Below are 27,594 nucleotides of genomic sequence, written 5' to 3' on the forward strand. Positions count from 1 at the left end.
GGGGGCGGTGCGGAGTCCGTCCTGGGAGAGCTCTCTGGAAGAGAGGCGGGCTAAGTTCAGTGAGTTGAGTGCTGTCCCAGAGGAAGCCTGGGGAGGGTCGGGTCTGGGTGCTGCTGCTCCCAGGGGCCTTGACGCTTCAGCTGGGCACCTGCGGGCTGCGGGGTGGACTCCAGGCCGCCTGCAGCCCCCCCCCCCCCCATCACTGTGAGCCCCGAGACGGGCAATGACACCTTCCCGGGGGGCGCGGGGCAGGCTCACCGATGGAAGCCACGGGCTCTGGGTGAGCCACTTGACGAAGCGACCCCCGAGGGATGGCGGAGTCCTCGCTCTCCCCGTGACACCACGGGGCTCTGCCCCTCGCGGCTTGTTCTGCGAGCAGTGCGGTGCCGTGAGCTCCGCTGCCTGCTGGAGAATCCGAGTTCCTTCCTGCAGCTCCCGCTCTGGGTGCGTCGGCCGGTTCACCTGCCCCCCTCCTCGTGGCGCCTCCCCGTCCCTCTGGGCCGGTTGGCCGTGAGCGGCCGGGCCCGGACAGGGCCGGGGCGGGCGGGGGGCTGGGCGGGACTCGCGCGGCCCTTGGAAAGGGCCGACCTGCCCGTGCGTTGCTGCCCATCCGTTTGGCGGGGTGTCCTCCTCCCCTCGTGGACAAGAAGCCTTGGGTGAGAGACCGTTCCTTCCAACAGCTTAACCGGGGAGGAAAGAGACTGGTCCCATGGGGGGTTGGCAGATTGGACCCACCGGGTCCTTAAAAGTCACAACAGCTCACGGCCCTTTGTCTCCACCAAATCTCAGATGCCGCTGGCTTACGACGGTGCCACCGTCTTATACCCCATTCAGACAGAAGACCAAACCCCACGTGAGGGCTGTAGTGGGAGACGCCTGCGCAAATCTGGCCACCGGGGGGCTGCGGGCTCGGTGTCCGCGAGGATTTACAGCGAGGACACTCACGTGCCTCCCTGGCACCCAGGGAGGAGGGAACAAACCTCACTGGCTGGCTCGCGGGAAGGGCAAGCCGGGGTCTGGACTCGCCCTCCCAGCCAGGACTGGAGACCCCCGAGGGGAAAGTCCGAGGGAAGTGCCTGGGATCCCCGCTGGAGCAAGCCCAGAGACTTCCGGAAGGACGAGGCTGCGGTCCGGGTGGACAGAGGGCAGCACGGAGCGTCAGACGCCCCGGCCGGGGGTGCCGGGAAGGAGTCAATGAGGTGGAGTGCGGGGTGCGGGGCATGTTCTCCGGGCCGGGGACGGGCTGGCGCCCTTTCCTACCTCTCCGCCATCACACGCACTGTCAGGGGCAGCCCAACCTCGAGCCGAGGGGCTCGTCAAAGGGCTGGGCGACATCTGGCTGTAGGGCCGGGCCTCCCGGCCGCCCGGGACGGTTGGTAAAGGAGGCCCGGAAAGGCACGTGGCCGCTGAAGAACCTCTGGGCTGACAGCCCGGCGGGGGAGGGGCCCGGCCCAGGTGACCGCTAGCACGCAGACCCAGGTGTCCAGCTGGCCTCGTCCCCGCGGCCCAGGGCACGAGCACACCAGGGGCTGGACGGCAGCTGTGGGGCCGTGACAAGTGGCTGGCGGGCAGATGTGTGCACATCTGGACGGCAGAGCCAGCACCTGCCCGGCTCCGAGAAGCGGGTGCTTCAAAGGCGTTGGCCGCGTCCCCGAGCGGTGCTGGCCCTGGAAGAGAGCGAGGCTCTGGGCGCCCAGTGAGCCGGGGGCTCCGGGGCCCAGGCTTCCCTCCCCTCGGGTCCGGAGCCTCCCTCCTCCCAGGCCCCTTGGGCTTCCTGCCCAGATGGCTTCGGGGCGCAGGCAGGGGCTGGGGGGGGGGGAGGCGGGTGGGAAGGATCCTCCTGCACCCCTAGAGCCACCGGGCAGGGTGGCAGGGGCGTCTACCCTGGGCTCTCGGAGGACCCGCCGCGTGGCCCGTGCCCCCTCATCCGGCGGGGAGGGGGGCTCACCCCGAGACTCCCTGCCACCGTTTGGCTGGTGTTGTGGCCTCCTCTGGCCGGCTGAGTGGGGCCGCCTCATCTCACCGAGGGCCCTGGTGCCAGGCGCCCTGCCCGGCTCTGCCACAGCGGCCAGGAGGGGCCTCTCCCCAGGGCGCAGACAGGGACGGGCTCAGAGGTGAGGGCTTTCCCCGAGGCCACTGGGAGCCGCCCGCCCCCTCCCGGTGCCTAAACAACCATCCCCCACAGACCCTTCTCCTACACACCCCCGCCGCGGTGGGGGCAGCCGGGGACACTGCCTCCTCCCCTCACGGGACAGAGGAGTGACTTGGCCGGGTTCTTGGCCGGCGGGGGTCAGCACGAGGGCAGGACCCACTTGGCCCCCAGGTCCATCGTGTCCGGAAACAGGGGTTTGCGGGCGGGATGAGGAGGGGGCGCGGAGGTCGGCTCCCGGGGGCCCTCAGGGGGGAGGGGAGCCGAGCCCCAGGGGGGCGCCCAGCCCAGGGGGCGGGCCCTGGGCCGGAAGCGGGCTGCGAGGCTCTGTCCCTCCGCCTGCTGTAACCCGACTCCACGCTCGCGCTCCTGGGGGGCGGGAGCCCAGCGGCCTTCGCCCCGCGGCCCGAGTGCCACATCACTGCGCTCCTGCCGCCGCCTGCCCGCCGCCCACCATGCCGCCCCCGCCGCCGCCGCCGCTGCCGCTGCTGCTGCTGGCCTCGCTGGCCGCTGTCGCCGCCGGGCCGGGGTGCCCTCTCGGCCGGGGGCGCGCCGGTAAGGGGGACCACCCCGCGCCGGGAACTCCCTCCCCTCCTCCCTCCCCCCGCGCGCGCGACCCCTGGCCCCGGAGCACGTCCCGAGGGGCGCCCGTGACCTTGGACCTCGTGGCCATCTGGGAGGGGGCACTGGGCTCGCAGGGTAGAGGGGGGCTGGGACCCCACGGGGAGCGCAGCGGGCAGCTGGGGGCAGCGGAGGGGCACCGTGCCCAGGCCAGGGTGGTCCTCCTCCTGGGGTCAGCGCACGGCGGGTGGGGTGCCCTGCTGGTGGGGTCCTAGGGAGCAGGTGTCAGGACTTCACAGAGGAGAGGGCAGCCAAGATCCCTGTTCCCTCCAGGAAGGGGCAGCCCGTGGGCCACCGCAAACCCTGTCTAGACCCCTCCCTCCCTCCCTCCGCCGTGATGTGGGCAACAGTATCTCCGGAAGCGGGCTCTGAGGGCCCGGGAGGGGTTGGGTCCCCAGGGAGGGGGCGTGGTCGCCTGGGAGGGAGGGGTGCGCCTGGAGGGCTCTGGGGCAGGGGGAAAGGTGACATCCAGGGACCCCGGAGGGGAGGTGGTCTCACCTGAGAGCGTGGGGTGCCGGCCAGGCGGGGGTCCTGGAGTCCTGGGCTCTGGTCCCAGCCACACCCGCCCTCCCGGAGTGGGCTGGTTTCCCCTGCATCCACGTGCCCAGTCCCCTGTCCTCAGAGTCCTTATCAGCAGCAGACGTCTCTGTCCCCAGAGGGTGGGGGTCCCCCCCCCCCCCCCCCCCCCCCCCCCCCCCCCCCGGGCACAGGGCTCCGGGCGTGTCAGATTTGAAATCTCTCAAGTGCAGGGTTTGTGGATGTGCCAGGAGCCAACCGCCAGTCGCAAATGCGCCGATGCCGATCTTCCCTTTTCTTCCTTCTCCGTCTGCATTGTCACTCTACCTGCGACCCTCGCCCCCCCTCCTTCCCTCCCCCCATTTCTGCAGAAAGGCCCAGGCAAAGAGTGTAGGTGTGTGCGTGCCGTGTGCTCAGGTGCGCATGGGGAATGTGCGTGGAACTCACACTGTGCTGTGAAGGGACCTCCCCCGGGCCCGTGAGACCCCGGCGACTGTCTAGAATCGGGCCAGCAGGACATTCTCCCTGGCCAGTCTTTTTCCCCGGGCGAAGACGCTCCTTCCTCACCTGAGGGGTGGGCGGGGCGGCTCTCTGGCTGGGGCCCTGTGGCCGCACTGGTGACTGTTTCTGGAATAAATCCACCCTCCAGCCCCATTTTCACTCCCGACAGAGGAGCGTGCGTGGTCCCAGGAAGCCGAGTGGCTTTTCCAGACGGCAGGCTGGCGCGGGGTGGGGGCCCGGCGGCTTGTGTCCAGGCTGCTCTACCTGAGGACTCTATCTGTGTCCCCACTGCACCTGTCCTGGCGCCTCAGAGCAGGCCTGGACCCTCCCCTCCTGCCTTTCCCCAGGTCTTCACGGGGGGCCTAGGGGGCCGAGGCAACGTTCAAGCTGCTGGGGGCCAGGCGGTTCCGAGTTCAAATCCTTAGTCCTCTTCTCTGCTGTGCAGCCTTGGGCAGATGGCTTGACCTCTCTGGCCCCATTCAGGCGTCTCATCTGTTAGAGGAGGCCTGGGCCAGGACTACCTTCCACTTAAGAGGGAGGGAGGGGCACCTGGATGTCTCAGTGGGTTAAGCGTCCAGCTCTTGATTTTGGCTCAGGTCATGATCTCAGGATTAGGAGCTCGAGACCTACGTCTTGAGATTCTCTCTCTCCCTCTCCCTCTGCCCCCCTTCCCCACTCACGCACACACACACTCTCTCTCTCTCTTTCAAAATAAATAAACACTAAAAAAAAAAAAAGGGAGGGAGGAAGGGAGGGAGCCGGCCAGCCCCAGGTCAGCCTGGGTCCCTCCGTCAAAGACATGCTGACACCTTGTGGTCACCTAGTGTAAGAGGCATGTGTGAAGCGCCCGAGGACAGATAATCAGTACCGTCTGCAGGGAAGGACGCCAGCCCGTGATGCTTCCACACTGTCTAGGGGTCCTACTAAAGAGGTGACGAGAAGCAGGTGAAATTCACCGGAGTAACAGATTTTGGGTCAGCCGATGTGACGTTTCAGTGTGTCGTCCTCAGTACCAAACCCACGAATGAAGTATTTTCCATCCTGTTTTTAGGACTAAGTCTGAGATTTGATGAGCACTTAATACGCACGGTACGTGTGGGCATGGACCGGGTGCTTCGGGCTCCCGGTAACCCCACGTGGCTAGCGGGGGCACGCTGCCCGGTGCGGCCAGACCCGCGGACTCTTGTGTTGACCCCGCCCCAGCCCCTCAGCTCCCCGAAAGCACACCCTGGGGCCTGCCTCTTGTCAAGGGTGGAGCTGTGTGACCCCCTCCACGCACCGGTGAAGAAACGTTGAAGTCCTAACGCCCCCGTGCCTGTGTCTGTGACCGTATTGAGAAATGGGGTCTTTGCAGGTACAGTCCGAGTAAAATGAGGTCATACGGGTGCAGGGTGGGCCCCAAATCCAGTGACTGGTGACCTTAGAAGAGGAGGAAACAGACGTAGACCCACCAGAGGGACATGTGACGATGGGGGTAATGCAGCTGCACGCCAAGGATCGTCGGGGGGCCCAGAGGCGGGAGGGGCAGGGAGGACCCTCCCCGGGATCCTGCAGAAGGGCCTGGCCTGCCGGCCCCCCGACTCCAGGCCGCCGTCTCCAGAACCGGGCCTTCAGTGTCTGTTACACCAGTTCGTGGGACTTGGTAACGGCAGCCCCAGGACGCGCATCCGTCCGTCTGTCTGGCTGGCTCCTGGCCGCCACCCTGGGAGTCCTGGTGCCCAAGTCGGCAGATGCCTCCCACGTGTCCATCCCACGGACATCAAGGACACGGTGGCCAGTCCCTCCTCCGGCCTGTGAGCCCCCTGAGCTGCTGTTTGTGGAGCCCTTACTGGGCCCAGGTGTCACCCCATCGGGCGGGCCCTATCGTCACCCCCATTTCACAGATGAGAAAACTGAGGCCCAGAAAGGCACCCGATCCCCAAACTTCAGTTACAGATTGAAGCCATTTAAAACCCGGAGGGACCCTTTGTCACATCCACTCCGACCCAGCCACTTGGGTGGCCTGTAGTCATTTTGAGGGGGCAGACGTGGGGGTCACTTCTCCACTCCTGGTTTCCTGAGGCTGCGGGGCCCCCGGGCCAAGGGGGCGTCCTGCTCGCTGGACGTGCCCAGGGTCTGAACGGATCTGCAGACTGGGCCACCCACAGCTCAGTGCAGGCACAGGCGGGCTCCGCGGATGCGGGCGTAGGGAGCGGGGTCAGGGGCCCTCCGCCCGGCCGGCCGTCGTGAGGCCCCGGGCTCCTGCGCCGACTTTCTGGGTCACGGCCTCCGGCCCCGTGCGTGCTCACGCGGGCTGTAGCAGGGAGTCGACTGAGCGTGCATCTCGGTGGGGCAAACGCCACCCGGGCAACGTGGGGCACGGATGCCTGCACGCGGGGCCCTGCACAGACTTGATCCTTTGCTCTGCTCTGGCATCGCCTGGGGCCTTCAGCCACGAGGCGGCCAGGTAACCCCGCGATGTCCCAAGCAGGGTGCTGGGTCCGTTTCTTTCTCTTTCCTTTTTTCCCTCAAGTGTGGGTCCAGCCCGTCACGTCTCTCATTGTGCAGAGGGCGGTGGGCACGAATCGGGGAGCACGTCAGACCCTCAAGACTTTGGAGCTCCGGGCAGTGTCGGGTGGGAGCCCAGAAACGCCCGCCCCTGCGTGCTGAGGGGGGAAGGCGGTTTCTGCCGCCCGGGGTCCCCCAGCTCTGTCACCGCCAGTGTGCTCATCCTCGGGGACCTGAGGGCGCTGGCGGGCACACTGTAGCCCCCTGTTGTATTAGAGCCGGCAGAATTGAGGAAGATTGAGGAAAATTATTCTCTTGCCTACCGCCTTTCCCACGGCCAGAGAATAATTTCTCTCACTGGGCCCCTTATTATTCGCACAGGGAGGGAGGGCGAGCCCCAGGGCCACAGGTGTTCCCGTGGACGGTCTGTGCACAGTCCGGTGTCTCCTCTGTCACCAGGGCTGGGAGTGGAAGCCAGGCGGCGAGGGGCGGCCTTGTAGTCTCCGGCCCGCGAGAGCGCTGGGAGCCGGCCTGCCGCGGGGCCCGGGCTGCGGTTGCCTGGTCCCCGGAGGGCGAACCGCGTGCAGGGGTTCCTGAAAGGGGGAGCTGCCTGGCCAGCCCCCCGGGACCAGGGGCTCCCACCCTTCTCAGACTCGTGGGTCAGGCCTGGGTCGTGCGTGACGTTACAGGATTAGAACACAGGCTTTTCCCTGCGCGTCTAATCTTCTGGGCTCCCCACTGCACCTGCCTCCCCCTTGGGCTCCCACTTTTTCTGTCCCCCATCCTGCCCTCTGCTCCCGGGACTCCTGCCCGGGGGGCGGTCTGGGGCCAGCCACGCTCTAAATCTGACGCCGATTTCCATCTCTCCGGATCAGCTCGTCCCTCTCGGAGCCCCCAGAACACCGGGGACCTTCTGATAGGGACCGGGCGGGTGGCATTGATGAAGGTTGGTTTTATTGGCCTTCCCAGGGCTCTCACTGCCGGGTCTGTGTGCCTGGGCCTTGAGGAGTTTTGTGTCTTTCTCTGGGAAGAGGAAACTCTTTCCAGCTCAGGACACAGTGGAGCACCGCTCTTGCAGAGTGTTCTAGAAGGCAGGGAGCAGGCACCCGTGTGACGCGCAGGGGCTTTGAATGACGTGGGGTCAGAGTCAGTGGTGGGGCAGAGCCACGTGTGGCACAGGATTCTAGAACTGCTTGTTAGAGAGTCAAGAGTTTTGCCGGGACTGGTTGTCCAACTGCCGGAAGCTTGAGACCAGGCCACCGCGGGGGTGTTTCCAGCTCGGGGCCCGGTGGACACCTTCGGCCAGGGCTCCCGTGTCCCGGCGAGCGGGTCTGGCCGCACCCTGCCGGTCTGCCCCGGGCTCTGGGGCCAGATGGACGCAGAGAACCCGCACCGCGCTCCGGCTGTCTTTCCTTAGGCGCTTCGCGGCACCTGTCGGGGACCCGGTGTCCTCCCCCGCGGAGGGCGGGTGACGGTTCCCCCGGCACCGGAGGGCCGTGGTGCAGACCCGGCGAGACACGGGGTGTAAGCGACGGGCTGTCTTCGGTGCGTACTCTCAGGGGGACGGGATGACGGGTCCGCGCCCCTAACAGCATGACATTTCTCTTTCCAGGTGAATGCCACGGGCCCTCAGCTGCAGACAGTGGTAAGGCACGTGGGCTTCTCGAATCCTTTTTGTTTTGTGGGAGCCATGCAGCCCCTCGACGCTGTCCAAGCCCCTTAGAGAGCTGGACCACGGTTCCGGAGCCGGTGATTAGTAACAAGGCCCAGAGCCCTTCTTAAAAAGCTGGAGATCAGACAAAACGAAAGAGGAGGGACCTTCCCTGTGGGCAGCTGGGGCTTTCCACCCTGGCTGTGCCCCGGCTCCCCAGAAAGTGCTCCTTCCAGACATCCCTGCTCCCCTCACGGCTGGCTTCGGTCCACGTGGGCATCCCCTCCCTGTATTCTAAGGGGGAGGGGCCAGGTTTGTTTTTGAAAAGCAGGAGAGTATTTTCTCAGTATGAAAGTCAATGACACATGTAAAAAGTTTTGAGCAGAAAAATGCTGAGTGGAAAGAACCTGGTCCTTTTAGACTTTGACACAGAAAAGTGGCAAAATCTCGTAACTTGTACCGTGAGCTGCCACACGCGGAACGTGGCGGGGGGGGGGCGGCGTGGGGACAACAGCGTACTTAGCTCCATCCTGGGGAGGCCTGCGGGGCAGACAGGGGAGACACGGGAGTCACGAACGCGTGGGAAAATGCCCGGTGACGCCCAAGGCCCCGTACCCCGGACACCCTGGGGAGACGTGGAACGGGGTCAGGCCGGGCGAGGCCATGGCTGTCTTCACCCAGCCCTCTCTTCAGGCCCTGAGCCCGAGCTAACCACTCAGGCTTCGGCCGCTTTCCTAGAGACACGAGGCGGTTCAAGCTGGGCGCACCAGCGAGGACTCGTCGGCTTTCGGGCTGGGAGTCTGGGAGGGTTCGCGCCTGCTTCTGCCAAACCCGGGTCTGCTGGCCTCTCTCGTGCGTCCCGGTGCCTCAGACCCTCGGCAAGGCTGGCTGCACCCGTTTTGCAGCTGTGGAAGCTGAGGCCCAGGGCGGCCTGCCCCGGGGCTCACTCGGGAGGAAGTGAGCCTAGCCGGTCTCAGGAGCCCCCGTCTGTCCCCCCCCCACCCCCGCCCCGGGCTCTGGCTTCCCCCAGGGGAGCCGGCTTGCGTCTGACGGACCACCGTGCGGGTCGCGGAGGGAGGGAGTGACCCGGTGACCCCGCCTGCCCCCAGCCACGTGTGTGGACCCGCAGCTCCGGACCTGCAGCGACGTGGCCTACAACCACACGGCCTTCCCCACCCTGCTGGGGCTCCGGTCCCGGGAGGCGGTGGAGGCCAGCTCCGAGTACATCCTGTTGAGCGTCCTGCACCACCTCCTGGAGGGCCAGTGCAATCCCGACCTCCGGCTGCTGGGCTGCGCCGTGCTGGCCCCCCGGTGCGGGGACGGCCGCGTGCACAGGCCCTGCCGGCACGTGTGTGAGGACCTGCGGGAGGCCTGCCAGCCCGCCTTCGACGCCATCGACATGGCCTGGCCCTACTTCCTCGACTGCGGCAGCTACTTTGCCAGCGTGGAGGAGGGCTGCCACGACCCCCTGGAGAAGCTGCGAGGTGCGTGGGGCCCCGGGGGCTGCGCTGGTGCCCTCGGGTGGGACAACCGAGTCACGGTGGGGAAAGGCGCCCCCCCCACCCCCCCCCCCCCCGCCCCCCCATAGGAGGGCCTCAGAGGCTGGGCCGGAGCTCGGGTGTGAGGGAGAGTGTGGCCGGGCCCCAGGCTGCTGTGGGAAGGTGGTTCCCCACGAGGCCTGCTGGGCAAAGCCTGGGGTTGCCTGTGGCCGGGGGCGCGAAAGACTGCACGTGGGATCCTGGGGCGGGGGGGGGGGGGGGGGGGGGGGGGGCGTGGCTCAGGAAGGCAGTGGGAGGGGCTTGGAGGGCGGGGCTTCGGTGTCTCCGGTGGATGAGGTGGCAGGGGTGTGAGGGGCAGCCCCGGGAGGTGGCGAGCTGCTCGTCTCGGGGAGGCGTGCAAGGAGGTTCCGGGGGGCCGCTTGGCGGGGATGCTGCGGGGGAGTGAGCCCTGCGTGAGGGCTGGGGCGCGTGCCCGCCACGCCGTCCGCCGTGCGCCCTGGCGGGGCGTCGGGGGCGCCTGCCCTCCTGGGACACCCACAGCAGCCCTGGCTGAGCAACTTCCCGCGGCGGTGGGATCGTTCTGTCGTGAGCTGGCCCAGCCCGCGCACGCGTGCTCGGAACGTGTTCCGTGCCGTCGAGGATCTCAGTGTTGAGTGTGTTCGCCTCTCACGAATTTCAGCGGCCGCGGCCGCGGGTGGCCAGCGTGTGCCGCACCGGGCCGTGCAGGACAGCGGGACGGGGGCCGTTCCCGGCGTCCGCACTCGCGTCCCGCGGCTAGCGGTCAGGTTGCCGCGACCTCACGTCCTAGATGATGAAGCGGAGGCTCTGGGGGTGGGGGGGGGACAGCAGGGGCGCGGGCGCCCGCCTGGCAGAGCTGGCGCGAAGCAGGCGGGTCACGGATGGCGGGGCGGATGCCGCACGGTCACCGAGCGCCTGCCGTGTCCGTGGCTCCGGGCGGGCACGCTGGCGACGGCAGGGGGGACACTGGCGGACATCCGAGCACGCGTGCGCGCTGGCCTCCGGGGAGCCCCGCGCGCAGTCGTGCCGCTCGTGGCGGGGTGTGGGGCTCGGGACCGACCCTGGATCTGGCCCGGAGGGGCCCTGTCGCCCCACGGGCCTCAGTGCCGGTGCCGCGGGCCCACGCGCCGCGCTTCGTGCGGTGGCTGCAGAGGAAGGGAACCAGACGTCCCCGTGGGGCCAAGGCCGCGCCCCGGGAGAGCCCTGGACTTGGCCGGAGGGGGATTATTTTGGGCAATCCCGCCACCAAATTGCTGGTTCCATCTGCCTGCTTCCTCCCCCAAAAGCGTCTCGAGCAGGAAGCAAAGCACAGGGCAAGCGAGACGCTCGCAGAAGCATTAACTGTTGACCAGCCTGCGGGGCCGAGTCGGCCGCCCAGACACCGGGACAGCTGGTGGTGGTGCCCTGGGCAGGGGGCGCGACCCCACCCGGGAGCCCAGGGCCTGCTCCCAGGAGGCCTTAAAAAGCGTGGGGAGGAGCTGCCCTCCCTCCTCTCCCCTCCACTCCCCTCTTTCCCCTCCCTCTTCTCCCCTTCCCTCCCTCCCATTCCCCTCCCCTCCTTTCCCTCCCTCCCCTCACTCCCTCCTCTCCCTTCCCTTCCCCTCCTTCCTCTCCCCTCCCCTCCCTTCCCCTCTCCCCTCCCCCTCCTCCTCCCTCCTCCCCCTTTCCTCCCTCCCTCGCCTCCCTTCCTCTCCTTCCTCTCCCCTCCATTCCCCTTCTTCCCCTCCCTCCCTTCCCTCCTTCCTCTCCCCTCCCCTTCCCTCCTTTCCCCTCTCCTCCCTTCCCCTCTCCCCTCCCCCTCCTCCTCCCTTCTCCCCCTTCCCTCCCTCCCTTCCCCTCCTCCCATTCCCCTCCCCTCCTTTCCCTCCCTCCCCTCACTCCCTCTTCTCCCTTCCCTTCCCCTCCTTCCTCTCCCCTCCCCTCCCCTCCCTTCCCCTCTCCCCTCCCTCTCCTCCTCCCTTCTCCCCCCTTCCCTCCCTCCCTTCCCCTCCTTCCATTCCCCTCCCCTCCTTTCCCTCCCTCCCTTCACTCCCTCCTCTCCCTTCCCTTCCCCTCCTTCCTCTCCCCTCCCCTCCCCTCCCTCCTTTCCCCTCTCCTCCCTTCCCCTCTCCTCTCCCCCTCCTCCTCCCTCCCTTCCCGCCTCCCTCCCTCCTCCTCCCTTCGTTCTTTCTCCCTCCCTTCCCCTCCCCTTCCCTCCTTCCCCCAGTCTCTCCACTCTTCTTCCCCTCCCTCTCCTTCCTCCTCCTTTCCTTTGTTCCTCCTCCCCTCCTCTCCCTCCTCCCTCCTCCCCGTGCCCTGCACAGGCACTCTCACTGCTGGACTGGTAATCGCTGACACTTGCTGTGACATAGCAGTGGTGGGTGGTCTGTAAGGAGCCCTCCAGAGCTGTGGTTGCTGGACCGGCAAGGGGCTGAGACTGTTTCCACGGTGGAGCAGTGCAGACAGAGCAGAATAGGAGCCTGCTCCGGTGCTGGACCACGGCTAGGGGTCCGTGGGGAGCGCACACGCGGTCCGGAGGCTGCCTGCCAAGTCGCGGTGTGCTCTGGGCTGGGCTTTCTGCAGGCGTGTCTTCGTCTCTGTGTCCCGTTCTGTGTTTTACACGGTTTCCTTGGTAACCATGTAGTGCTTTTCTTTCTCGATGTTTGTTTATCCATTTTGAGAGAGAGAGAGAGTGTCCGTGTGGGGGGGGGAGGGGCAGAGAGAGAAGGAGAGAGAGAGTCCCAAGCAGGCTCTGCACTGTCGGCCCAGAGCCCGACGTGGGGCTCGAACTCTCGAACCATGAGATCGTGCCCTGAGCCGAAATCAAGAGTCAGAGGCTCAGCCGAGGGAGCCGCCCAGGCGCCCCCACGACCTAACTTTTAATCGTAACAACTTTAGGAACTGTGTTGCTGTGTCCATCTGTTAGGTGCTGTTACTAGCTGTGGATGTGAAGCGTTGTAAAGGGAACGGTGATGAAAAACACGAGCAGATGGGCTGGGGAGCCTTTCCAGGGGCCCCCCAAGTTCCCGAATGTGGCAGGGGAGGGGGCGACGAGGGTTCCGGGACTTGTAGGGGAGCGGGGGGGGGGGGCGGACAGAGCGGCCACCAGCAGGAGGGCGACCCCGCCGGTGGGTGAGCGCTGGCCAGGGGCGCGGAACCGGAGGCTCCCCTGACACCCCCATTCTTCCCCAGGAGGCCTGGACGCGGAGGAGGTGCTGCCCTCGGGCCTGCCCCCGACCTTCATCCAGTTTACACACCACTCCTACGCCCAGATGGTGCGCGTGCTGCGTCGGACGGCGGCCCGCTGCGCCCACATCGCCAAGACCTACAGCATCGGGCGAAGCTTCAACGGCAAGGAGCTGCTGGTCATCGAGTTCTCGGCCCGCCCCGGCCAGCACGAGCTGAGTAAGCCGGGGCTGCTGTCGCTGCCCGAGGGAGAGGTCCGGGGGTGGGCTGGCTTCTGGCAAAGGGCTCTGGGCCTACCCGGCTTGGGGTGCGCAAGCCCGGGTGCGGGATCCTGGTCACGACAGGGATGGGGGGGCGGGGGGCGGGGAGCAGGAAGCGTTTGCACTCTGCTCGGCGCCCCGGGGCGCGTGGCCACGTGGCGCAGGGTCTGCTGGGACTCGAGGGGGCGGTGGGAGCTGAGGGCACGGCCCCGAGGAGTGAGCGTCGGGGAGAAGAGAAGTGACGCCCCGGTGCGTCTCCGGGGAGAGGTGACGGGGCTCCGTGCATTCTGTGGTTTGTGCCGCCTTGCCCTGCAAGGTCTGCAGCCAGACCCCAGGCACGTACGTGTGGCGCTTGGTCCCGAACACTTTACGCTCCTTTGAGCTGCTTGGTGAACGTGATGTCACAGAGCAATCTGAATGAAGGACATCGTCCATTTAAAAAGCCCCAGCCCCTGGAGCTCGTCAGGCGTAGTGGTCCCCTTCTGAGTTCTGAGATGAGGCAGAGCTACGTGGAAAATTCCAGATTGTATTGCACCTCCAGAGCTGCATTGGTGTCGGCAAAGCAGGAGGTCAGACTTCGTGACCCTCCAGAGCGCAGGTGCTGGGAGGAACTCACGGTGAAACCAAATCTCGAGGGCAGGCCGGGCCCTGGGGGCCTGGGGACCGGCTCAAGGATCCAAGCTACTCTAGCAAAGACAGCCCCTGGAGGGGCGGCCTGGGTGCCCCGTGTCGAGCTGAAGTCCACCATGAACCTCTCCGGGGCACTAGGGGCATGTCTGGGCCACAGGGGCCTGGTTCTGGCCTCTGCCAGGAGCCCTTCCTTGGCCCTGTCCCTCAGCTGGTCTGTGCCTCATGTGAGGCACGTGGGGTCCATCGAGAAGCAGGTCCCATCGGACCCTTGGTCGTTTGATTACTGAAAATTATACCATCTGGGTTCAGTGGCTCTGACGCCTTTGCTGGTCGGCCAGCAAATCCGAGTATTTGGGCTGCATGGACATCGTGAGCCCAAAGTCCTGGCTCCTGCTGAGGGTCAGAGGTCCCCTGGCCCAACCCAGCCTCCGAGCTCCCCCCTCCCCGCCTCATACCGCCCTGGCTCGCGGGCTGCCCCAGGATGAAGACAGGACCCTTTCTTCTTTCAGACTGGTGTGTGGCTTTGCAGTGTGGTGAGGGCGTCCCCTGTGAGAAGCCAAGGGGGGTGACCGTTGCGGGAAGCATCAGGGTCATTTATACTCTCAGAATTCAGGAGGCACGTGAGTGTCTGCTCCCATAGCTGCAGGTCCTGGGGCTGTGCACAGACAGGGAAGGAGACGCCGTTTTCCAGATGAACAACGTGAGGCTCAGAGAAGAGACGTGATTTGCGTGAGGTCACAGTTAGTAAGGCTGCCAGGCTCCTGCTCTGCTCTTCCCTTCCAACCACAATCCGCCCTTTGCTCCTTCCTTCCTTTGCTCCTTCCTTCCTTTGCTCCTTCCTTCCATCCATCATCCATCCATCCATTCATCCATCTACCCATCCATCCACCCATCCATCCATCCATCCATCATCCATCCTTCCATCCATCCATCCATCCTTCTGTCCAAATATCCAAACATCCATCTACCCATCCATCCGTCCATCCGCCATCTACCCACCCATCTATCATCCATCCATCCATTCATCCATCCATGCATCCATCCATCATCCATCCTTCCATTCATCCATCCATCCATCCACCATCTACCCACCCATCTACCATCCTTCCATTCATCCATTCATCCATCCACCCATCCATCCATCCTTCTGTCCAAATATCCAAACATCCATCCATCCATCCATCCATCCACCATCTACCCACCCATCTACTATCCATCCATTCATCCATCCACCCATCCATCCATCCTTCTATCCAAATATCCAAACATCCATCTATCCATCCTTCCATCCATCCATCCATCCATCCATCCATCCATCCATCTATCCATCCACCCATCCATCCATCCATCCATCCACCCATCCATCCATCCTTCTGTCCAAATATCCAAACATCATCTATCCATCCATCCATCCATCCATCCACCATCTACCCATCTATCCACCATCCACCCATCCATCCATCCATCCATCCACCCATCCATCCATCCTTCTGTCCAAATATCCAAACATCCATCTACCCATCCATCCATCCTTCCATCCATCCATCCATCCATCCACCATTTACCCATCTATCCACCATCCACCCATCCATCTATCCATCCATCCATCCATCCATCCATCCTTCTGTCCATCCATCCATCCATCCATCCACCCATCCACCCATCTTTCTGTCCAAATATCCAAACATCCATCTACCTATACATCCTTCCTTCCATCCATCCTTCCATCCATCCATCTATCCTCCATCCACCATCCATCCATCCACCCATCCATACTTCTGTCCAAATATACAAATATCCATCTATCTATCCATCCATCCTTGCATCCATCCATCCACCATTTACCCATCCATCCACCATCCATCATCCATTCTTCCAAACTAACTTCCTTTTTTTCTCCCTCCCTTCCTCCCTCCCTCTTTCTTTCTTTCTTTCTTTCTTTCTTTCTTTCTTTCTTCTCTTCCCCTCTTCCCCCTTCTTCTCTTCCCCCCTTCCATTCATTTGAGGGCCAGCTGCCTTCCCTTCTCAGCACCAATGTACACCTTAACTTACTACACAAATGTGGAAAGTGGCTATGAATAAAATTCACACAGAGCAACGACACCATATATTATTAGTTAATATCCTTGATGTGTCATGCTAATAATCACAGCTAAATGTAGGAATTGAGCTTAGTAAGTAGTGACTTTGACGAGACACGAGTCATAGAGATGCTCGGGCCAAAACAAGCATGGCTAGGTCCCCAAGCATCCCGCCAGCCTTGCCACGTGGGCCCTCAAGTCTCCGGGGACCCTAGGGTTTGAGATCACCCCTCAGGTCGCTGTATCTCCCCCAAGTGGAGCCTGAGGTGAAGCTCATCGGCAACATCCATGGCAATGAGGTGGCAGGGCGGGAGATGCTCATCTACCTGGCCCAGTACCTGTGCTCCGAGTACCTGTTGGGCAGTCCCCGCATCCAGCGCCTGCTCAACACCACCCGCATTCACCTGCTGCCCTCCATGAACCCCGACGGGTACGAGGTGGCGGCCGCCGAGGTGAGTGCCCCCCACACCGGATCCCGCGGGCTGCGGGCACGCTCCCATCCGTTCACTGGCTAGCAGTCATGGAGGGTCTGCGCGCCCACCGTTCTGGGTGACGGGTGTTCAGCAGGCAGCCGCACCAGCAGGGTCCTACGTGAGGGTGGGGACGGACCGGTGGGAGAGGAGGTCAAGGACAGCTTGGCCGGACCCGCTCCCGAGTCCATCACCTGAAGCCAGAGGAAAACTGCAGCCCTCACCTCCCACTCAGCCCAGCCCAGCCCTGTGGCCTCCCTTTGGAAAGAGGCAGGGCGGGGTGTGCTGACCCCCAGGTGGGGGTGGGCTGTGTTTTCAGGGCGCTGGCTACAACGGGTGGACGAGCGGGAGGCAGAACGCGCAGAACTTGGACCTGAACCGTAACTTCCCCGACCTGACGTCTGAGTACTACCGCCTGGAGGCATCCGGCAGCATCCGCAGCAGCCGCATCCCCATCCCGCAGCACTACTGGTGGGGTAAGGTAGGAGCCACCCCCGCCACCCCCACCCCGCAGCGGCCTGGGCCCGGCCCAGGGGTATGCGCCTGGGGGCAGGTGCTCTGGCTCTTCCCGGGCCCACAGGAGAGCAGCCTGAGCCCCCTGAGTCTGTTTCCCGCCTGGGAAACGGGGATAACCCTTCACTGGGTTGTTGGGATGCAGGGAACACGGACTGAAAACACCCTGGGCCCGGCAGGTACTCAGTGACAGCAACCCGGGCAGGCTGTCTGGAGGCAGTGATGGCCTGAGGAGGCGGGAAAACCAGCGTCAGGCGGGGGTGTGGGCATGAGCCTGGTGGCATCGGAAGGAGATCCTGAAGGCAGGGCGGGGTAGGCCGGCCTGGAGAGCCCAGAGACGGCTGCGACAGAGCCTGCGGACATGGCCGGGGGTGGCCAGCAGGGGCGTGCCTGGTCCCGACCCACGGTGGCCTCCTCTGTCCCGGGCAGGTGGCCCCCGAGACCAAGGCGATAATAAAGTGGATGCGGACCACCCCGTTCGTGCTCTCGGCCAGCCTCCATGGGGGCGACCTGGTGGTGTCCTACCCCTTTGATCTCTCCAAACACTCCCAGGAAGAGAAGTTTTCTCCCACGCCCGATGAGAAGGTGAGTGTGGGTGTGCCGCGCGTGCATGGGAGGCTGCGGTGCGGGGTGGCGCCCTCGGGGCTGGCTTCATCCCTGTTCTGAGCTCAGTGAGACCGGTGCAGTCACAGCACCAGTGGGAGCTCTCCAGGCCCAGCTCGAAAGCCCCCTCCTCCAGGAAGCCTTCTGGCCAGCGGGAAGCAGCGCAGCCTTCCACTGGCCACACCCCGCTTTCCATCAGTGTCCCCACCTGGGAGCCCCTAGGGTGGGGGTTGCAGCCCCAGTGCCCTCCCTGCCGGGCTGGTGGCCTGGTGTTTTGTGTCCAGGGACAGGGTGGGGTTCCAGGCATTGCCAGCAGAGGGCAGTGCTGCCGCGCACATGGCGCCCGCGGGGCTCTTGGCCGCCTCCCTGCTTCCCGTGGGCCTTGCAGGTCTGTTAAGGGCCACCGGGCGGGCTCCGTGGGAGCTGGGGTGCCGTGGGTTCAGAGTAGAATTCTGGCCCCGGAGTGCCCTTGGGTCTGAGGAGGACTTGCCTGTCTTCAGGCCTCAGTTTCCCTCACCGATCAGACCCGCAGGGCGTGAGACGCGATAATGCCCAGAACCTTCTCCACCCCACTCTCCCCTTAAGGACTCGCCGCCTGCAGCCCCCCAGTCCTGACCCTCCCCTGCCTGATCCTGGAGTCCTTGCAGGCTGGGCTTCCGGGGGCGGGGAGGTGCCACTTTCCATTTCACGGAGGTGAAGGGGGCGATCCGTGATGGCCGCGGTGACCCCTCTCGCCATGGCCAGCCCCTGGGCTCCTTCCCATCCCCTCCCGGGACGGCAGAGCTGGACGCTCTTCCTTGGCGGCCTGGGGCCTCGGCCCAGGCCACTCGAAAGGCCTGCCGGTGGACCAGACGTGGTGCGGGGCCCGGCCTGCTCTCTCCCTCCTCCGTGCGGGTCGGCTCTGCCTCCCCCCGCCTCTCCTGACCCCTGCGCTGCAGGTCTGGATCGAGCTGGACCGGCCCTGGCACTGAGGGCCCCATCCAGGTTCGGAGGCGGAGCCGGACGCGGGCAGGGCCGGGACAGAGGGCCGCCCCGGGGGGGAGGGGGGGCCGGGGGCCACGCAGGCTGTGTGGGCGTGAGCGAGGAGGGTGAACCCCCAGCCCGTCCTGGGCCTTCAGGAGGGCTTCCCTGAGGAGGCGTCTGCCTCGGCGGAGCCTGAAGGAGGTGATTTCCCACAGGCACCCAGACGGGGCCCCCAGACGGGGCCAGGCTCCCCCCGGAACCGGGGAGGCGGCGCCCGGGCACCAGGCTGAGCGCCCCGCCTCCACCAGAGCTGGGACAGCGCTGCCACGTGGCCCAGGCCTCTGGTCCCACGTCTTCCGCCCTTGCTCTGCCGAGTCACTCGCTCACTCGTCCATCCGTCCACTCGCTCACTCGCTCATTCGCTCGCTCACTCCTTCACTGGTTCACTCGTTCGTTCACTCGTCTGCTTGTTCGTTCGTTAGTTCGTTCACTCATTCACTTGTTCGTTCACTCGTCCATTCATTCACTCGTCTGTTCATTCACTCATTCACTCCCTCCCTCATTCATTCATTCCCTTGTTCACTACCTTAGTCATTGACTCATTCACTCACCTAGTCGCTCACTCACTCACTTGCACACTCAGTCTCCCACCCACACACTAACACGCTCACCCACTCACACACCCGCTCCTACACTTTCTCACACACTCACCCACACACTCACCTGCCTTCTCACATTCACACACTCACTCACATACACTCACACACCTTCTCACACACACACCCACTCTCACACTCACCCCCACGCTCACCTACTCATATACCTTCTCACACACTCACATGCTTGGTCACACACGCACTCACACATCACACACACGTACACCTTATCGCACACTCACCCACATATCCACTCACCCACTTGCACACTCATGCACTTACACACTCACACACCCATACGCCTTCTCACACACTCACACGCTCATCTACTCACACACCTTCTCACACTCACGTACTCAGTCACTCACACACTCACCCAGTCACACACCCACTCGTACACCTTCTCACGCACGCGCTCACTCACCCGGCCCCTGCAGCCAGCACATGCCCCGGTCTTGCAGGGGGGGCCGGGTTCTGTGCTCAGAGCTCAGCAAGTGTCCCAGGCCGGGTGGTGACCCAGACGGCAGGGCCAACATCTGGACGAGCCCGTGTCCTCTGGGCAGCAGGAGCCTTCAGCGCCAGGCCCGGCGTCTCTGAATCTCAGAGGCAGACGCGTGAAGACGTCCCTAGGGGGGAAGTTCACCTCAACGAGTCCCTCCAGAGTCAGAAAACTGAGGCTTTCCCACCAGCCATCAATCAGGGATCGATAACCCTCAGGCCCATAGCCAGCAGTGGTCTCAGTGGAAACCGGGGTCCCGGGAGGGGTGCCGCGGCGTGAGGGAGCGTGAAGAGGGGCCGGCCGGGGTGTCCCAAGCCACCTCCCCCAGACTCGCGTGGCGCCCCGTGGATGAGAGCCCACACCTCCTGGCGGTGTTCTAGGCCCCCAGGCCGGCCGTGGCCGCCCGCCCCGCTCCTGTCCCCCCTACACCTGTCCCTTCCGCCGAAGTCTTACTCCCAGGCTGGGCTCAAGCTCTGTCCTGCCCCGCAAACCCTCCCCAACCCAGCCCATGTCCAGCAAGAGCGAGCGACAGTTTCTGCGGGGTCTCGGGCAGCCCCAGCCAGGCAGTCTGGTCCTTCCCGGGGCCTGGGGCCCCGCAGCTGCCGTGTCCCTGCCACCTTACCGTCCTAGCAGCCTGCCGCACCGCCTCCTCTCATTTACAGCCGTCTGGCCTCTGATGTCCTTGTGCCGCGCCGGCCCCCCAGGTCGGGCCTGTTCCCAGCGGGGCCTGCGGCTCGGGCGTCCCTGGGCTTCGGGGACGATGATGGCGTTCCCCGCTCTCCTGAGGGCACACGCTTTGGCGGCGGGGCTGACTGACGGGTGAGGGGAGGGAGACCCAGGCAGGACGGGCAGGGAGGCCGAGAGGGCAGGGCTCGCAGAGTGTGGTCCGGCCTCCCCTACCTGTCTCGGCCCAGGCCCCGCTTTGCAGGCAGACCGGAGGGCCAGAAAGGTGGGAACCGGGCAGAGCTCTAGCCACCAACCCGTCAGCACATGGAGGCAGAGGGCGAGTGTCTTAGGCCCCCAGACTCCTGGCCGAGGACATTGTTGCAGCAGGGGCTGCCCCCGCAAGACATCCGTGCCCCGTCTGCAGGCCGGCCTCAGTGACTGAAGGACACGCACGGGGTTGTGTTTTGGGGGCTTGGTTTGTGTCTGTGGGGCCGAGCTGACTCTGCACAGTCCTTCCCCCGAGAAACCGGACCCTCCTTCCCCAGACCCCGGGGGCCCTCGCTCTGGTCTTACCCCACCTGCCCAGCCCACCCCCTTTTTACAGAGGGATCTCCTTCTCGGGACAGGCTTCTCCCGGGGCCGCGGGGCTCCGACGAGGGTAGTGCAGTGGCCCTATCGTCCACACGGCGCCCCCTTGGGAGCTTCTGCCCGGAGTCAGACCCTGTGTCCTGTGCTGGGACATAGGCACAGGAAGCCCCGTGGGCCCCACCTGGGGTGGGGGCCTGACGGGGTGTGTGCTGGGCCGTGAACCCGCCAGGAGGTGGAGGCCCCGTGGGCTGTGTCCCACGTCCCCCCACCAGCCACCTGGAAGGTGCGTGTCATGTGGCAGCAGGTGGGAGCTTCCTCAGGTACAAGTTGTCCCCGGGGAATGTGAGGTGACAGTTATTGTAGAGGAAATCGGTGGCGAAGTCAGTGAACGTGAGGCCCACTCTAGCCTCCTGCTTCCCCCAAGGCCCGCCTTCTGCAGGAAGCGCCTTGGAAAGTGCAAAGCCAACCTCTACGAGCCCTGCCAAGGTCCCTTCAGTGTGCCCCCAGCGTGCCCCCTCCTCGAGAGAAAGCTCACACTCCCCGGCCAGGGTGCAAGGGTTCCACGATGTGCCACGTGGCCACCACCGGTGCCTTGAGCTCTGGCTGTCTCGCCCCCGGCTTTTGCACCTGCTGAGCTGCTTCTGTGGACGTGACTCCCGTCTATCTGTGCTGCGGGTGTTGGCTGTGGGGGCCCCTCCTCGCTCCGCTGCCCCCAGTGCTGAGACTGTTCTGCAGGGGGCCCCAGCTTCTGGCCTTGGCCTCACAGGAAACCTCTCCCTCGGTGTCCTTTCCAGATGTTCAAGCTGCTGGCCAGGGCCTACGCGGATGTCCACCCCATGATGATGGACAGGTCGGAGAACAGGTGTGGTGGCAACTTCCTGAAGAGGGGCAGCATCATCAACGGGGCAGACTGGTACAGCTTCACCGGAGGTGCGGGGGTGGACAGGCTGGGCTGGGGCTGGCGGGGGGAGGAGAGCTGGGGATGGGAAGGGGGCAGGGGAGAGGTGAGGGAAGGTCTGGGAGGGGGAGGTTGGGGAGGGGCTGGTGCAGGCTGGGGGAGGGGAGGGCTGAGGGAGATTTGGTGGAAGGGAGAGGTTGGAGAAGGGATGGGGGGTTGGGTGGGAATGAGGGGGATGTGGGAGGGGGAGGGAAGGGGCTGGGGAGGGGAGGGGGAAGGTGAGGAGGGGTTATGGAGTGGGGGGGGGGGCCGGCGCCCTGTGTCCCAGCTCTTTCTGGGAAGGGGATTCGGGGACGTCTGCTTTGGGGAGCAGCACAGGTGCACCCCTGGCATCCGTGCGTGGAAAGCGCCCAGGGGGCGGGAGGACGGGGGGCGGGGGTGGTCTGGCTTCAGTTCTGGCCCGTGTGGTCCAGCTGGACTCCCCCGCCCCCTGCCGCTTCTGCAGTGTGGTTCATGAGCACGGACACACGCCACGCGGCAATCCTGTGACCAGGTCCCCTCGGGGGACAAGTAGGGGTTGTCGCAGGGAACGAAGGACTCCGGTTAAACTTGAATTTCAGAAAGATAATGAGGAATTTTGGGTACTGTACAAGTATGTCCCAAGAACTGCACGGGGTATACTTACACTGAAACTTTGCTCAGCTTTAACTGGCGCGCTCTTTGCTAAGCCGTCCCGGGTGCACATCACACAGAGCAGTGGGGCTGTGCCTGGCACCGAATGCCACGACCAGAGCCCCCACGCTCTGCCTGCCATCCCTCCACGCCGGCATGACACCTATGTGTGACATGTGGCAGGTGAGGAGCTCGGGCTCGGGCAGAAGGGCCTGGTGGCGCCCAGGGCACAGGCCCAGCCTCCCACTTCTGTGCAGGCAGGGGGGCGGCCCCTCCGGCCCCCGTCCTGCAGCCCGTCACACCCCTGCTCAGCACACTGTCCCCTCCTGCTCCCTGACTCCTGGGGGCACAGGCAGCTTCAGGTGCATGGTTCCCTGACCCCAGTGGAAAGGCTCCAGCCTGGGTCCTGACCCCATTTCCGGGGTCTGCAAAGGACCCCCACAGTGGGTCTGAGCCTGGGAGAGGAAAGCAGGCTCGTTCCCGTGGGGAGAGCGTGGGGCCAGTGGCCAAGGACAGAGGGACCCGGTGGATTGGAGTGTGGCTGCCCTTCGGATGGTGAAGGTCAAGTCCATGACGGTGGCCGCTGGCTTACCAGGGCTCCGGGGAGGCTCTGGCTTCCAGGGGACAGGGGCCCCCTCTGCTCCTGACACGGGGCTGGCCCGTGGGCACGGCAGGTCTGCCCTGGAGAGCCCTCGCAGCTTCTGCGGGACAAGAAATCCCGGAAGCAGATGGGGCGAAGGGCACAAGCGGGTGGGTGGTGGTCGGCCCGATTTTCTCGAAGCCTCTCTCGGCCACCCGATTGGCGGACTGTCCAGCCTTGCCCAGCCTGTGTTCTCCCCGGAAATGGAGATTAGGAGATCTTCTCCCCAGGCTGTTCCCGGGACCGTCTAGGCAAACGGACACTGTATCACTGGGGTTCAGACCGGCAGGGGAGGCAGAGGCTCGGACGCCAGGGCTCACGTGGCTGCCGCAGGCTGCCCGTATCTCTACTGGAAACGGGTTCGTTCCTTACCCACCGCGGGGCACATAGGACAGAGCATAAGCCCGTGGCCTTGGGTGCCGAGCGACTGGGTTTAAAGAGCAGCTGTGCCCTTTCCCCGAGGGACCTCGGGTAAGAGCGGCAGGGCCCTGGGCCTCGGTCTGCTCATCTGTACAGTGGGGTGACGACAACACCCGTCACCCCCTCGCGGGTGTCCGGCGGCCTCCCGCCTGCCAGGTGGCGGAAGCCGAGTGCGGGAAGCGCTCAGGCCGCCCCTGCCCTGCAGGCATGTCCGACTTCAACTACCTGCACAGCAACTGCTTTGAGGTCACGGTGGAGCTGGGCTGCGTGAAGTTCCCCCCGGAGGAGGCCCTCTATACCATCTGGCAGCACAACAAAGAGCCCCTCCTGAACTTCGTGGAGATGGTGAGCCCTGGGCCTGGGGGCGTGGGGGATGGGGAGACCCGGGCAGCCGGGCCTGGAGTGGGGGAGGGACGGGGCCAAGGTCACCCAGAAATAGGTGGTGAGCAGTGAGAAAGGGCCCAGAATAATCCTCACTGGACCCGGGGGGTGGTCTTCTTGCGGCTCGGTGACCGTGTGGGGACCAGGTGCCAGTGTCCCCTGCCTCCTCGAGTCCTGCCTGGGGGCGTGGCTCCCAGCGGAGGGGCGTGGGGGGGTCTGAGGGAGGTAGCCACGTGCTGCGACAGGGAGACGGGGACCCAGGAGGTGAAATGAAACCTAACGGCGGCTCCCCGGACGCCTCTGTGACTTTCCCTGAGCGTTTCCAAGACTCCCGCGAATCACATGTTGGCACGATGTCCCCGTGAGAAGCAGGCCCTGGGAGGGAAACGGGATTGCCCGAAGGGGACACTGAGGGGACGTATGTGAATCGCACCCCACAGTGGGCGCCCCCACATGTGGCATTGAATTCTGACACCAGTCCCGGGTGGGAGAAGGGGCTGCCCCGCTTTATGGGTAGAGGGACGGATGCCGGGGAGGGACAGCGCAGGTCTGGGGCTCCTGGGTCGCGCGTGGCTCCCGTGCCTGGCTCTCAGTACCTGTGAGAAAACCAGAGGAGGAGACAGAGGGTCAGACGGTGTCACCTAGCGAGTGTCCAGAGCTGGAAGTCAGATCTGCCTGCCCCACACCTCAGTTCTGTCAACGAACCCTTTCTAGAAAGATCAGGAACCTTCCTCCAGGCAAGAACCAAGCAGAACCTCCTGGATAAGCCGCTGCCACAATAAGAAAGAAAAAAAAGGAAGCAAAGCCCAGATAATGGACGTTATTAGCGTTGTTTGAGTTTCTTTTTTATGGCCGAGCCAGCGACCTCTCGCTGCGTGGGGAGGGTCATCATTCGGTAATGGGTCTGGGTCAGACTGCTTGCTCATTCCATTTTACGGCCGTCTGGTGAAAATGAGTTTTAAGGAGCCTTAAATGGAGCTGGGATTGCTCTGTGGATATTGCATGTGAAGTCTTGGGATATAAAGATTTAATAGTGAGCGCGATGCTGTGGGGGGTGGGGCGTGCAGCCGGGTGTGGCTGCCCCCCCCCCCCAGCTTCCCGCCGCAGGACGACGCCCCGGGAGGGCCGAGCTGGGGCTTCTGATAAGGATCGAGCCTGCCATGGCCCATGGAGGCCTTCTTCACAGTGATGCTGACCAGGCCTCGGGTGGGTGTCTGCAGCTCCCCGGGTCGGGAGGGAGGGGCGTGCACGCCACGCCTCCCTCGCTGCCGGAGACCTCCACGGCCCCGGGTCTGCATGGAGATCGCTCCTCAGCCCCAAAGCGAGGACAGAACAAAGTCTAACCCATGCAAGGTGACATTAAATGAGGCCCTACTGTGTGTCTGGTCTCTAGGTCGGGGGGAGGAGGGCAGACAGTGACATTACGGTGAGATCAGGGCTGGGAGAATGGAAGCCTGGAACTGGGGACCCCAGAAGAGGCCCCTGATGTGGCCGGTCATCAAGGAGGACTTCCTGGAGGAAGAGTGTGGGGGAGAGGAATGGCCAGTGCAGGAGCTGGTGAGGTGTTCCGAGCAGAGGAGGGGGCAGGACAGAGGGTTGGAGGCCTGGGGGGGGGGGGGGCACTGGAGGTGTAGGCGGCAGCCTCCCGGGAGAGAGCGGTCTCACTGCACCGTCTCCCCTCCCACCCAGTCACCTTGGCCTCATTTGACACGACCTGTGGGCCCCAAGTTGTTTTCAGCCCAATAGAGCAAGGGGAGGTTGACTTGATGATTGTCGACATTTAAGAAAATTTTTTTAACATTTATTTTTGAGAGACAGAGAGAGAGAGAGACAGAGCACAAGTGGGGGAGGGGCAGAGAGAGAGGGAGATGCAGAATCCGAAGCAGGCTCCGGGCTCCGAGCCGTCAGCACAGAGCCCGACGCGGGGCTCGAACCCACAAACTGTGAGATGGTGACCTGAGCCGAAGTTGGAGGCTTAACCGACGGAGCCCCCAGGCACCTCTGTGATTGTCGACCTTATAAGAAGAAGAGCGTGAAGGGGGCCAGGCGGTGCCGAGGGGGGCTCTCCCTGAGGCACATGGAGCTTCCCCGTCTGGGGGCCGGGTGTGTGCATCTGCCCCGAGGGTGCCGTGTCTGGACCTGTTCACACTGGGGAGACCCGGGCAGCCGGGCCTGGAGTGGGGGGGGGGGGACGGGGCCAAGGTCACCCAGAAATAGGTGGTGAGCAGTGAGAAAGGGTCCAGAATAATCCTCACTGGGAGGAGGACCCCGTCCCGGCTGTCGCTGGGCCTCTTGTGTGTTGACCGTTGGCACCATTGCCCCATTTTACGGATGGGAGGCGGTGCTGAGACACGAGGTAGCCTGTCCGGGATCAGAGCGCCGTCGGTGTCTCGGCTGGGGCCGACCGCGGGGTCCACGCCTGGGGCCCGGGTCCCTGTGCGCAGGCTCAGAGCAGCGGCCGTGGCGGTTCAGACGGGCTTGACGGTTTTCTGGTGGCGCTCCGGGCCCAGGAGGGGGGGTCGGGTGGACCCTCGAGCGAGCAGCTGCGGGCTCGTTCACAAGCCCAGAGGGGGGCTCACTGGTCACCCCGCTTCACAGATGAGGAAGCCGAGGCCCAGAGAAGGGAGTGAATTGGAGAAGGCAAGGCGGGTGGTGCGGAGCTGGGTCCGCCAGGCGCTTTCCCCGGAGACCCTGGCTCTGGGGACAGACAGGGGAGCTGGCGGGGGGGGGGGGGGGCGGGCGCCGCCTGGGCTCCCCGGAGAGCACGTCATGGCCACGCCCTCACCCCGGTCTCTTCAGGTGCACCGGGGCATCAAAGGTGTGGTGATGGACAAGTTTGGCAAGCCGGTCAAAAACGCCCGGATTTTGGTCAAGGGCATCCGCCACGACATCACCACAGGTGAGCACCCTCCCGGGACCTGCGTCGCGGCGGCTCCGGGATGCGCTCAGAGGGAGCAGACGGGAGGGGTGCTCCGGGCCAGTGCAGAGGCAGGTGCAAATCCGGGGTCTGCTTGAGGCCGATGCCCCTGGGACCCCCGGCGCCGGTCACCTCGAGCCCGAATCTGAGCCCGGGCCGGAGAATCACTCGTGTCCTGTTTGTCCACAGCCCCAGACGGGGACTATTGGAGATTGCTGCCTCCGGGGTCCCACATCGTCATAGCTCAAGCCCCCGGCTACTCCAAGGTCATCAAGAAAGTCACCATCCCCGCCCGGATGAAGAGGGCTGGCCGCGTGGACTTCATTCTCCAGCCCCTGGGGACCGGACCCAAGAAGTTCCTCCTCGGGCCGCGGAGAAGCGGGTCTGCGGTCCGTGACCCTCTGGGAGGTGCCAGCCCGTACGGAGAGCCCCAGGAGCCCCTCGGGGCGCGGAGGCAGCCCTCGGCCGGCGGGAGCAAGCCCTGGTGGTGGTCCTACTTCACGTCGATAAGCCAGCACAAACCCCGTTGGCTGCTCAAGTACTAGGGACCACGGCCCACCTCTGCCCGGGGCTCCGGGCTCTCGCCTCTGTCTTCTGAAGACACCCTGTAAAGCGCTTTCTGTTTTCTTAAAGCTGTTCCACTCACCTTCGCCGTGACGAGAAGCCCTGTGTGAGAGGCGCCTGCCGAGGGGAAGCGGGGGACCCGGCCGGGGGAGGGCCACCCTGGCCTCGTCCACCTCGATGGCCCCGGGGGCTGGTGCCCCTGCGGTCCCACAGGCGGCCAGGACCGGGGCTGGACCCTGAGGCCTTGGCGCGAGAAGGGCCCTCACGTTACAGATGGGGATACGGACGCCGGGCGGGGGATGCGACCCGCCAAGGTCACACGTGGGGCGGGTGGCGCGGGGCCAGCCAAGCGGGAGCGGGCACGCTGGGTCCTGTGGCTGAGGCCTGCGTGTCTGGGAGGCTGTGGCGGTGGGATGCTAAGGACAAGGTCAGGGGGGCCTGGCTGGGAGAAGTGGGTGTGGGCGGCAGGTGACCTCAAGGACAGGCCGAGGCCACGAGGGCCGGAGAGCTGGCAAGAGCCTCAGCGTCACCCAAGCGTCACACTCGGCCTTGATGGGGCCTTGACT

General features: G+C 64.8%; 1 protein-coding gene across 1 annotated transcript; it reads left to right on the top strand.

The window, feature by feature from the left end:
* Positions 1–2,642: 2,642 nt before the first annotated feature.
* Positions 2,643–27,110, top strand: CPZ (carboxypeptidase Z). Its single transcript, XM_042934071.1, has 11 exons — positions 2,643–2,704; positions 7,887–7,919; positions 9,035–9,409; positions 12,614–12,826; positions 15,834–16,030; positions 16,368–16,529; positions 16,991–17,146; positions 21,331–21,466; positions 23,372–23,511; positions 26,347–26,446; positions 26,654–27,110. Exons 3-11 carry the CDS (start codon positions 9,325–9,327, stop codon positions 27,007–27,009), a joined length of 1,545 nt encoding a protein of 514 aa, XP_042790005.1. The 5' UTR covers positions 2,643–2,704; positions 7,887–7,919; positions 9,035–9,324; the 3' UTR covers positions 27,010–27,110.
* Positions 27,111–27,594: the final 484 nt, after the last annotated feature.

The sequence above is a fragment of the Panthera leo genome, chromosome B1 (genome assembly GCF_018350215.1).
Source record: "Panthera leo isolate Ple1 chromosome B1, P.leo_Ple1_pat1.1, whole genome shotgun sequence".
Lineage (NCBI taxonomy): Eukaryota > Metazoa > Chordata > Mammalia > Carnivora > Felidae > Panthera > Panthera leo.

Coding starts and splice junctions, on each gene's coding strand:
- CPZ (XM_042934071.1), top strand. CDS start 9,325: ATGGCCTGGCCCTACTTCCTCGACTGCGGCAGCTACTTTGCCAGCGTG. Junction 9,410..12,613: donor CCCCCTGGAGAAGCTGCGAG/GTGCGTGGGGCC, acceptor ATTCTTCCCCAG/GAGGCCTGGACGCGGAGGAG. Junction 16,031..16,367: donor ACGAGGTGGCGGCCGCCGAG/GTGAGTGCCCCC, acceptor CTGTGTTTTCAG/GGCGCTGGCTACAACGGGTG.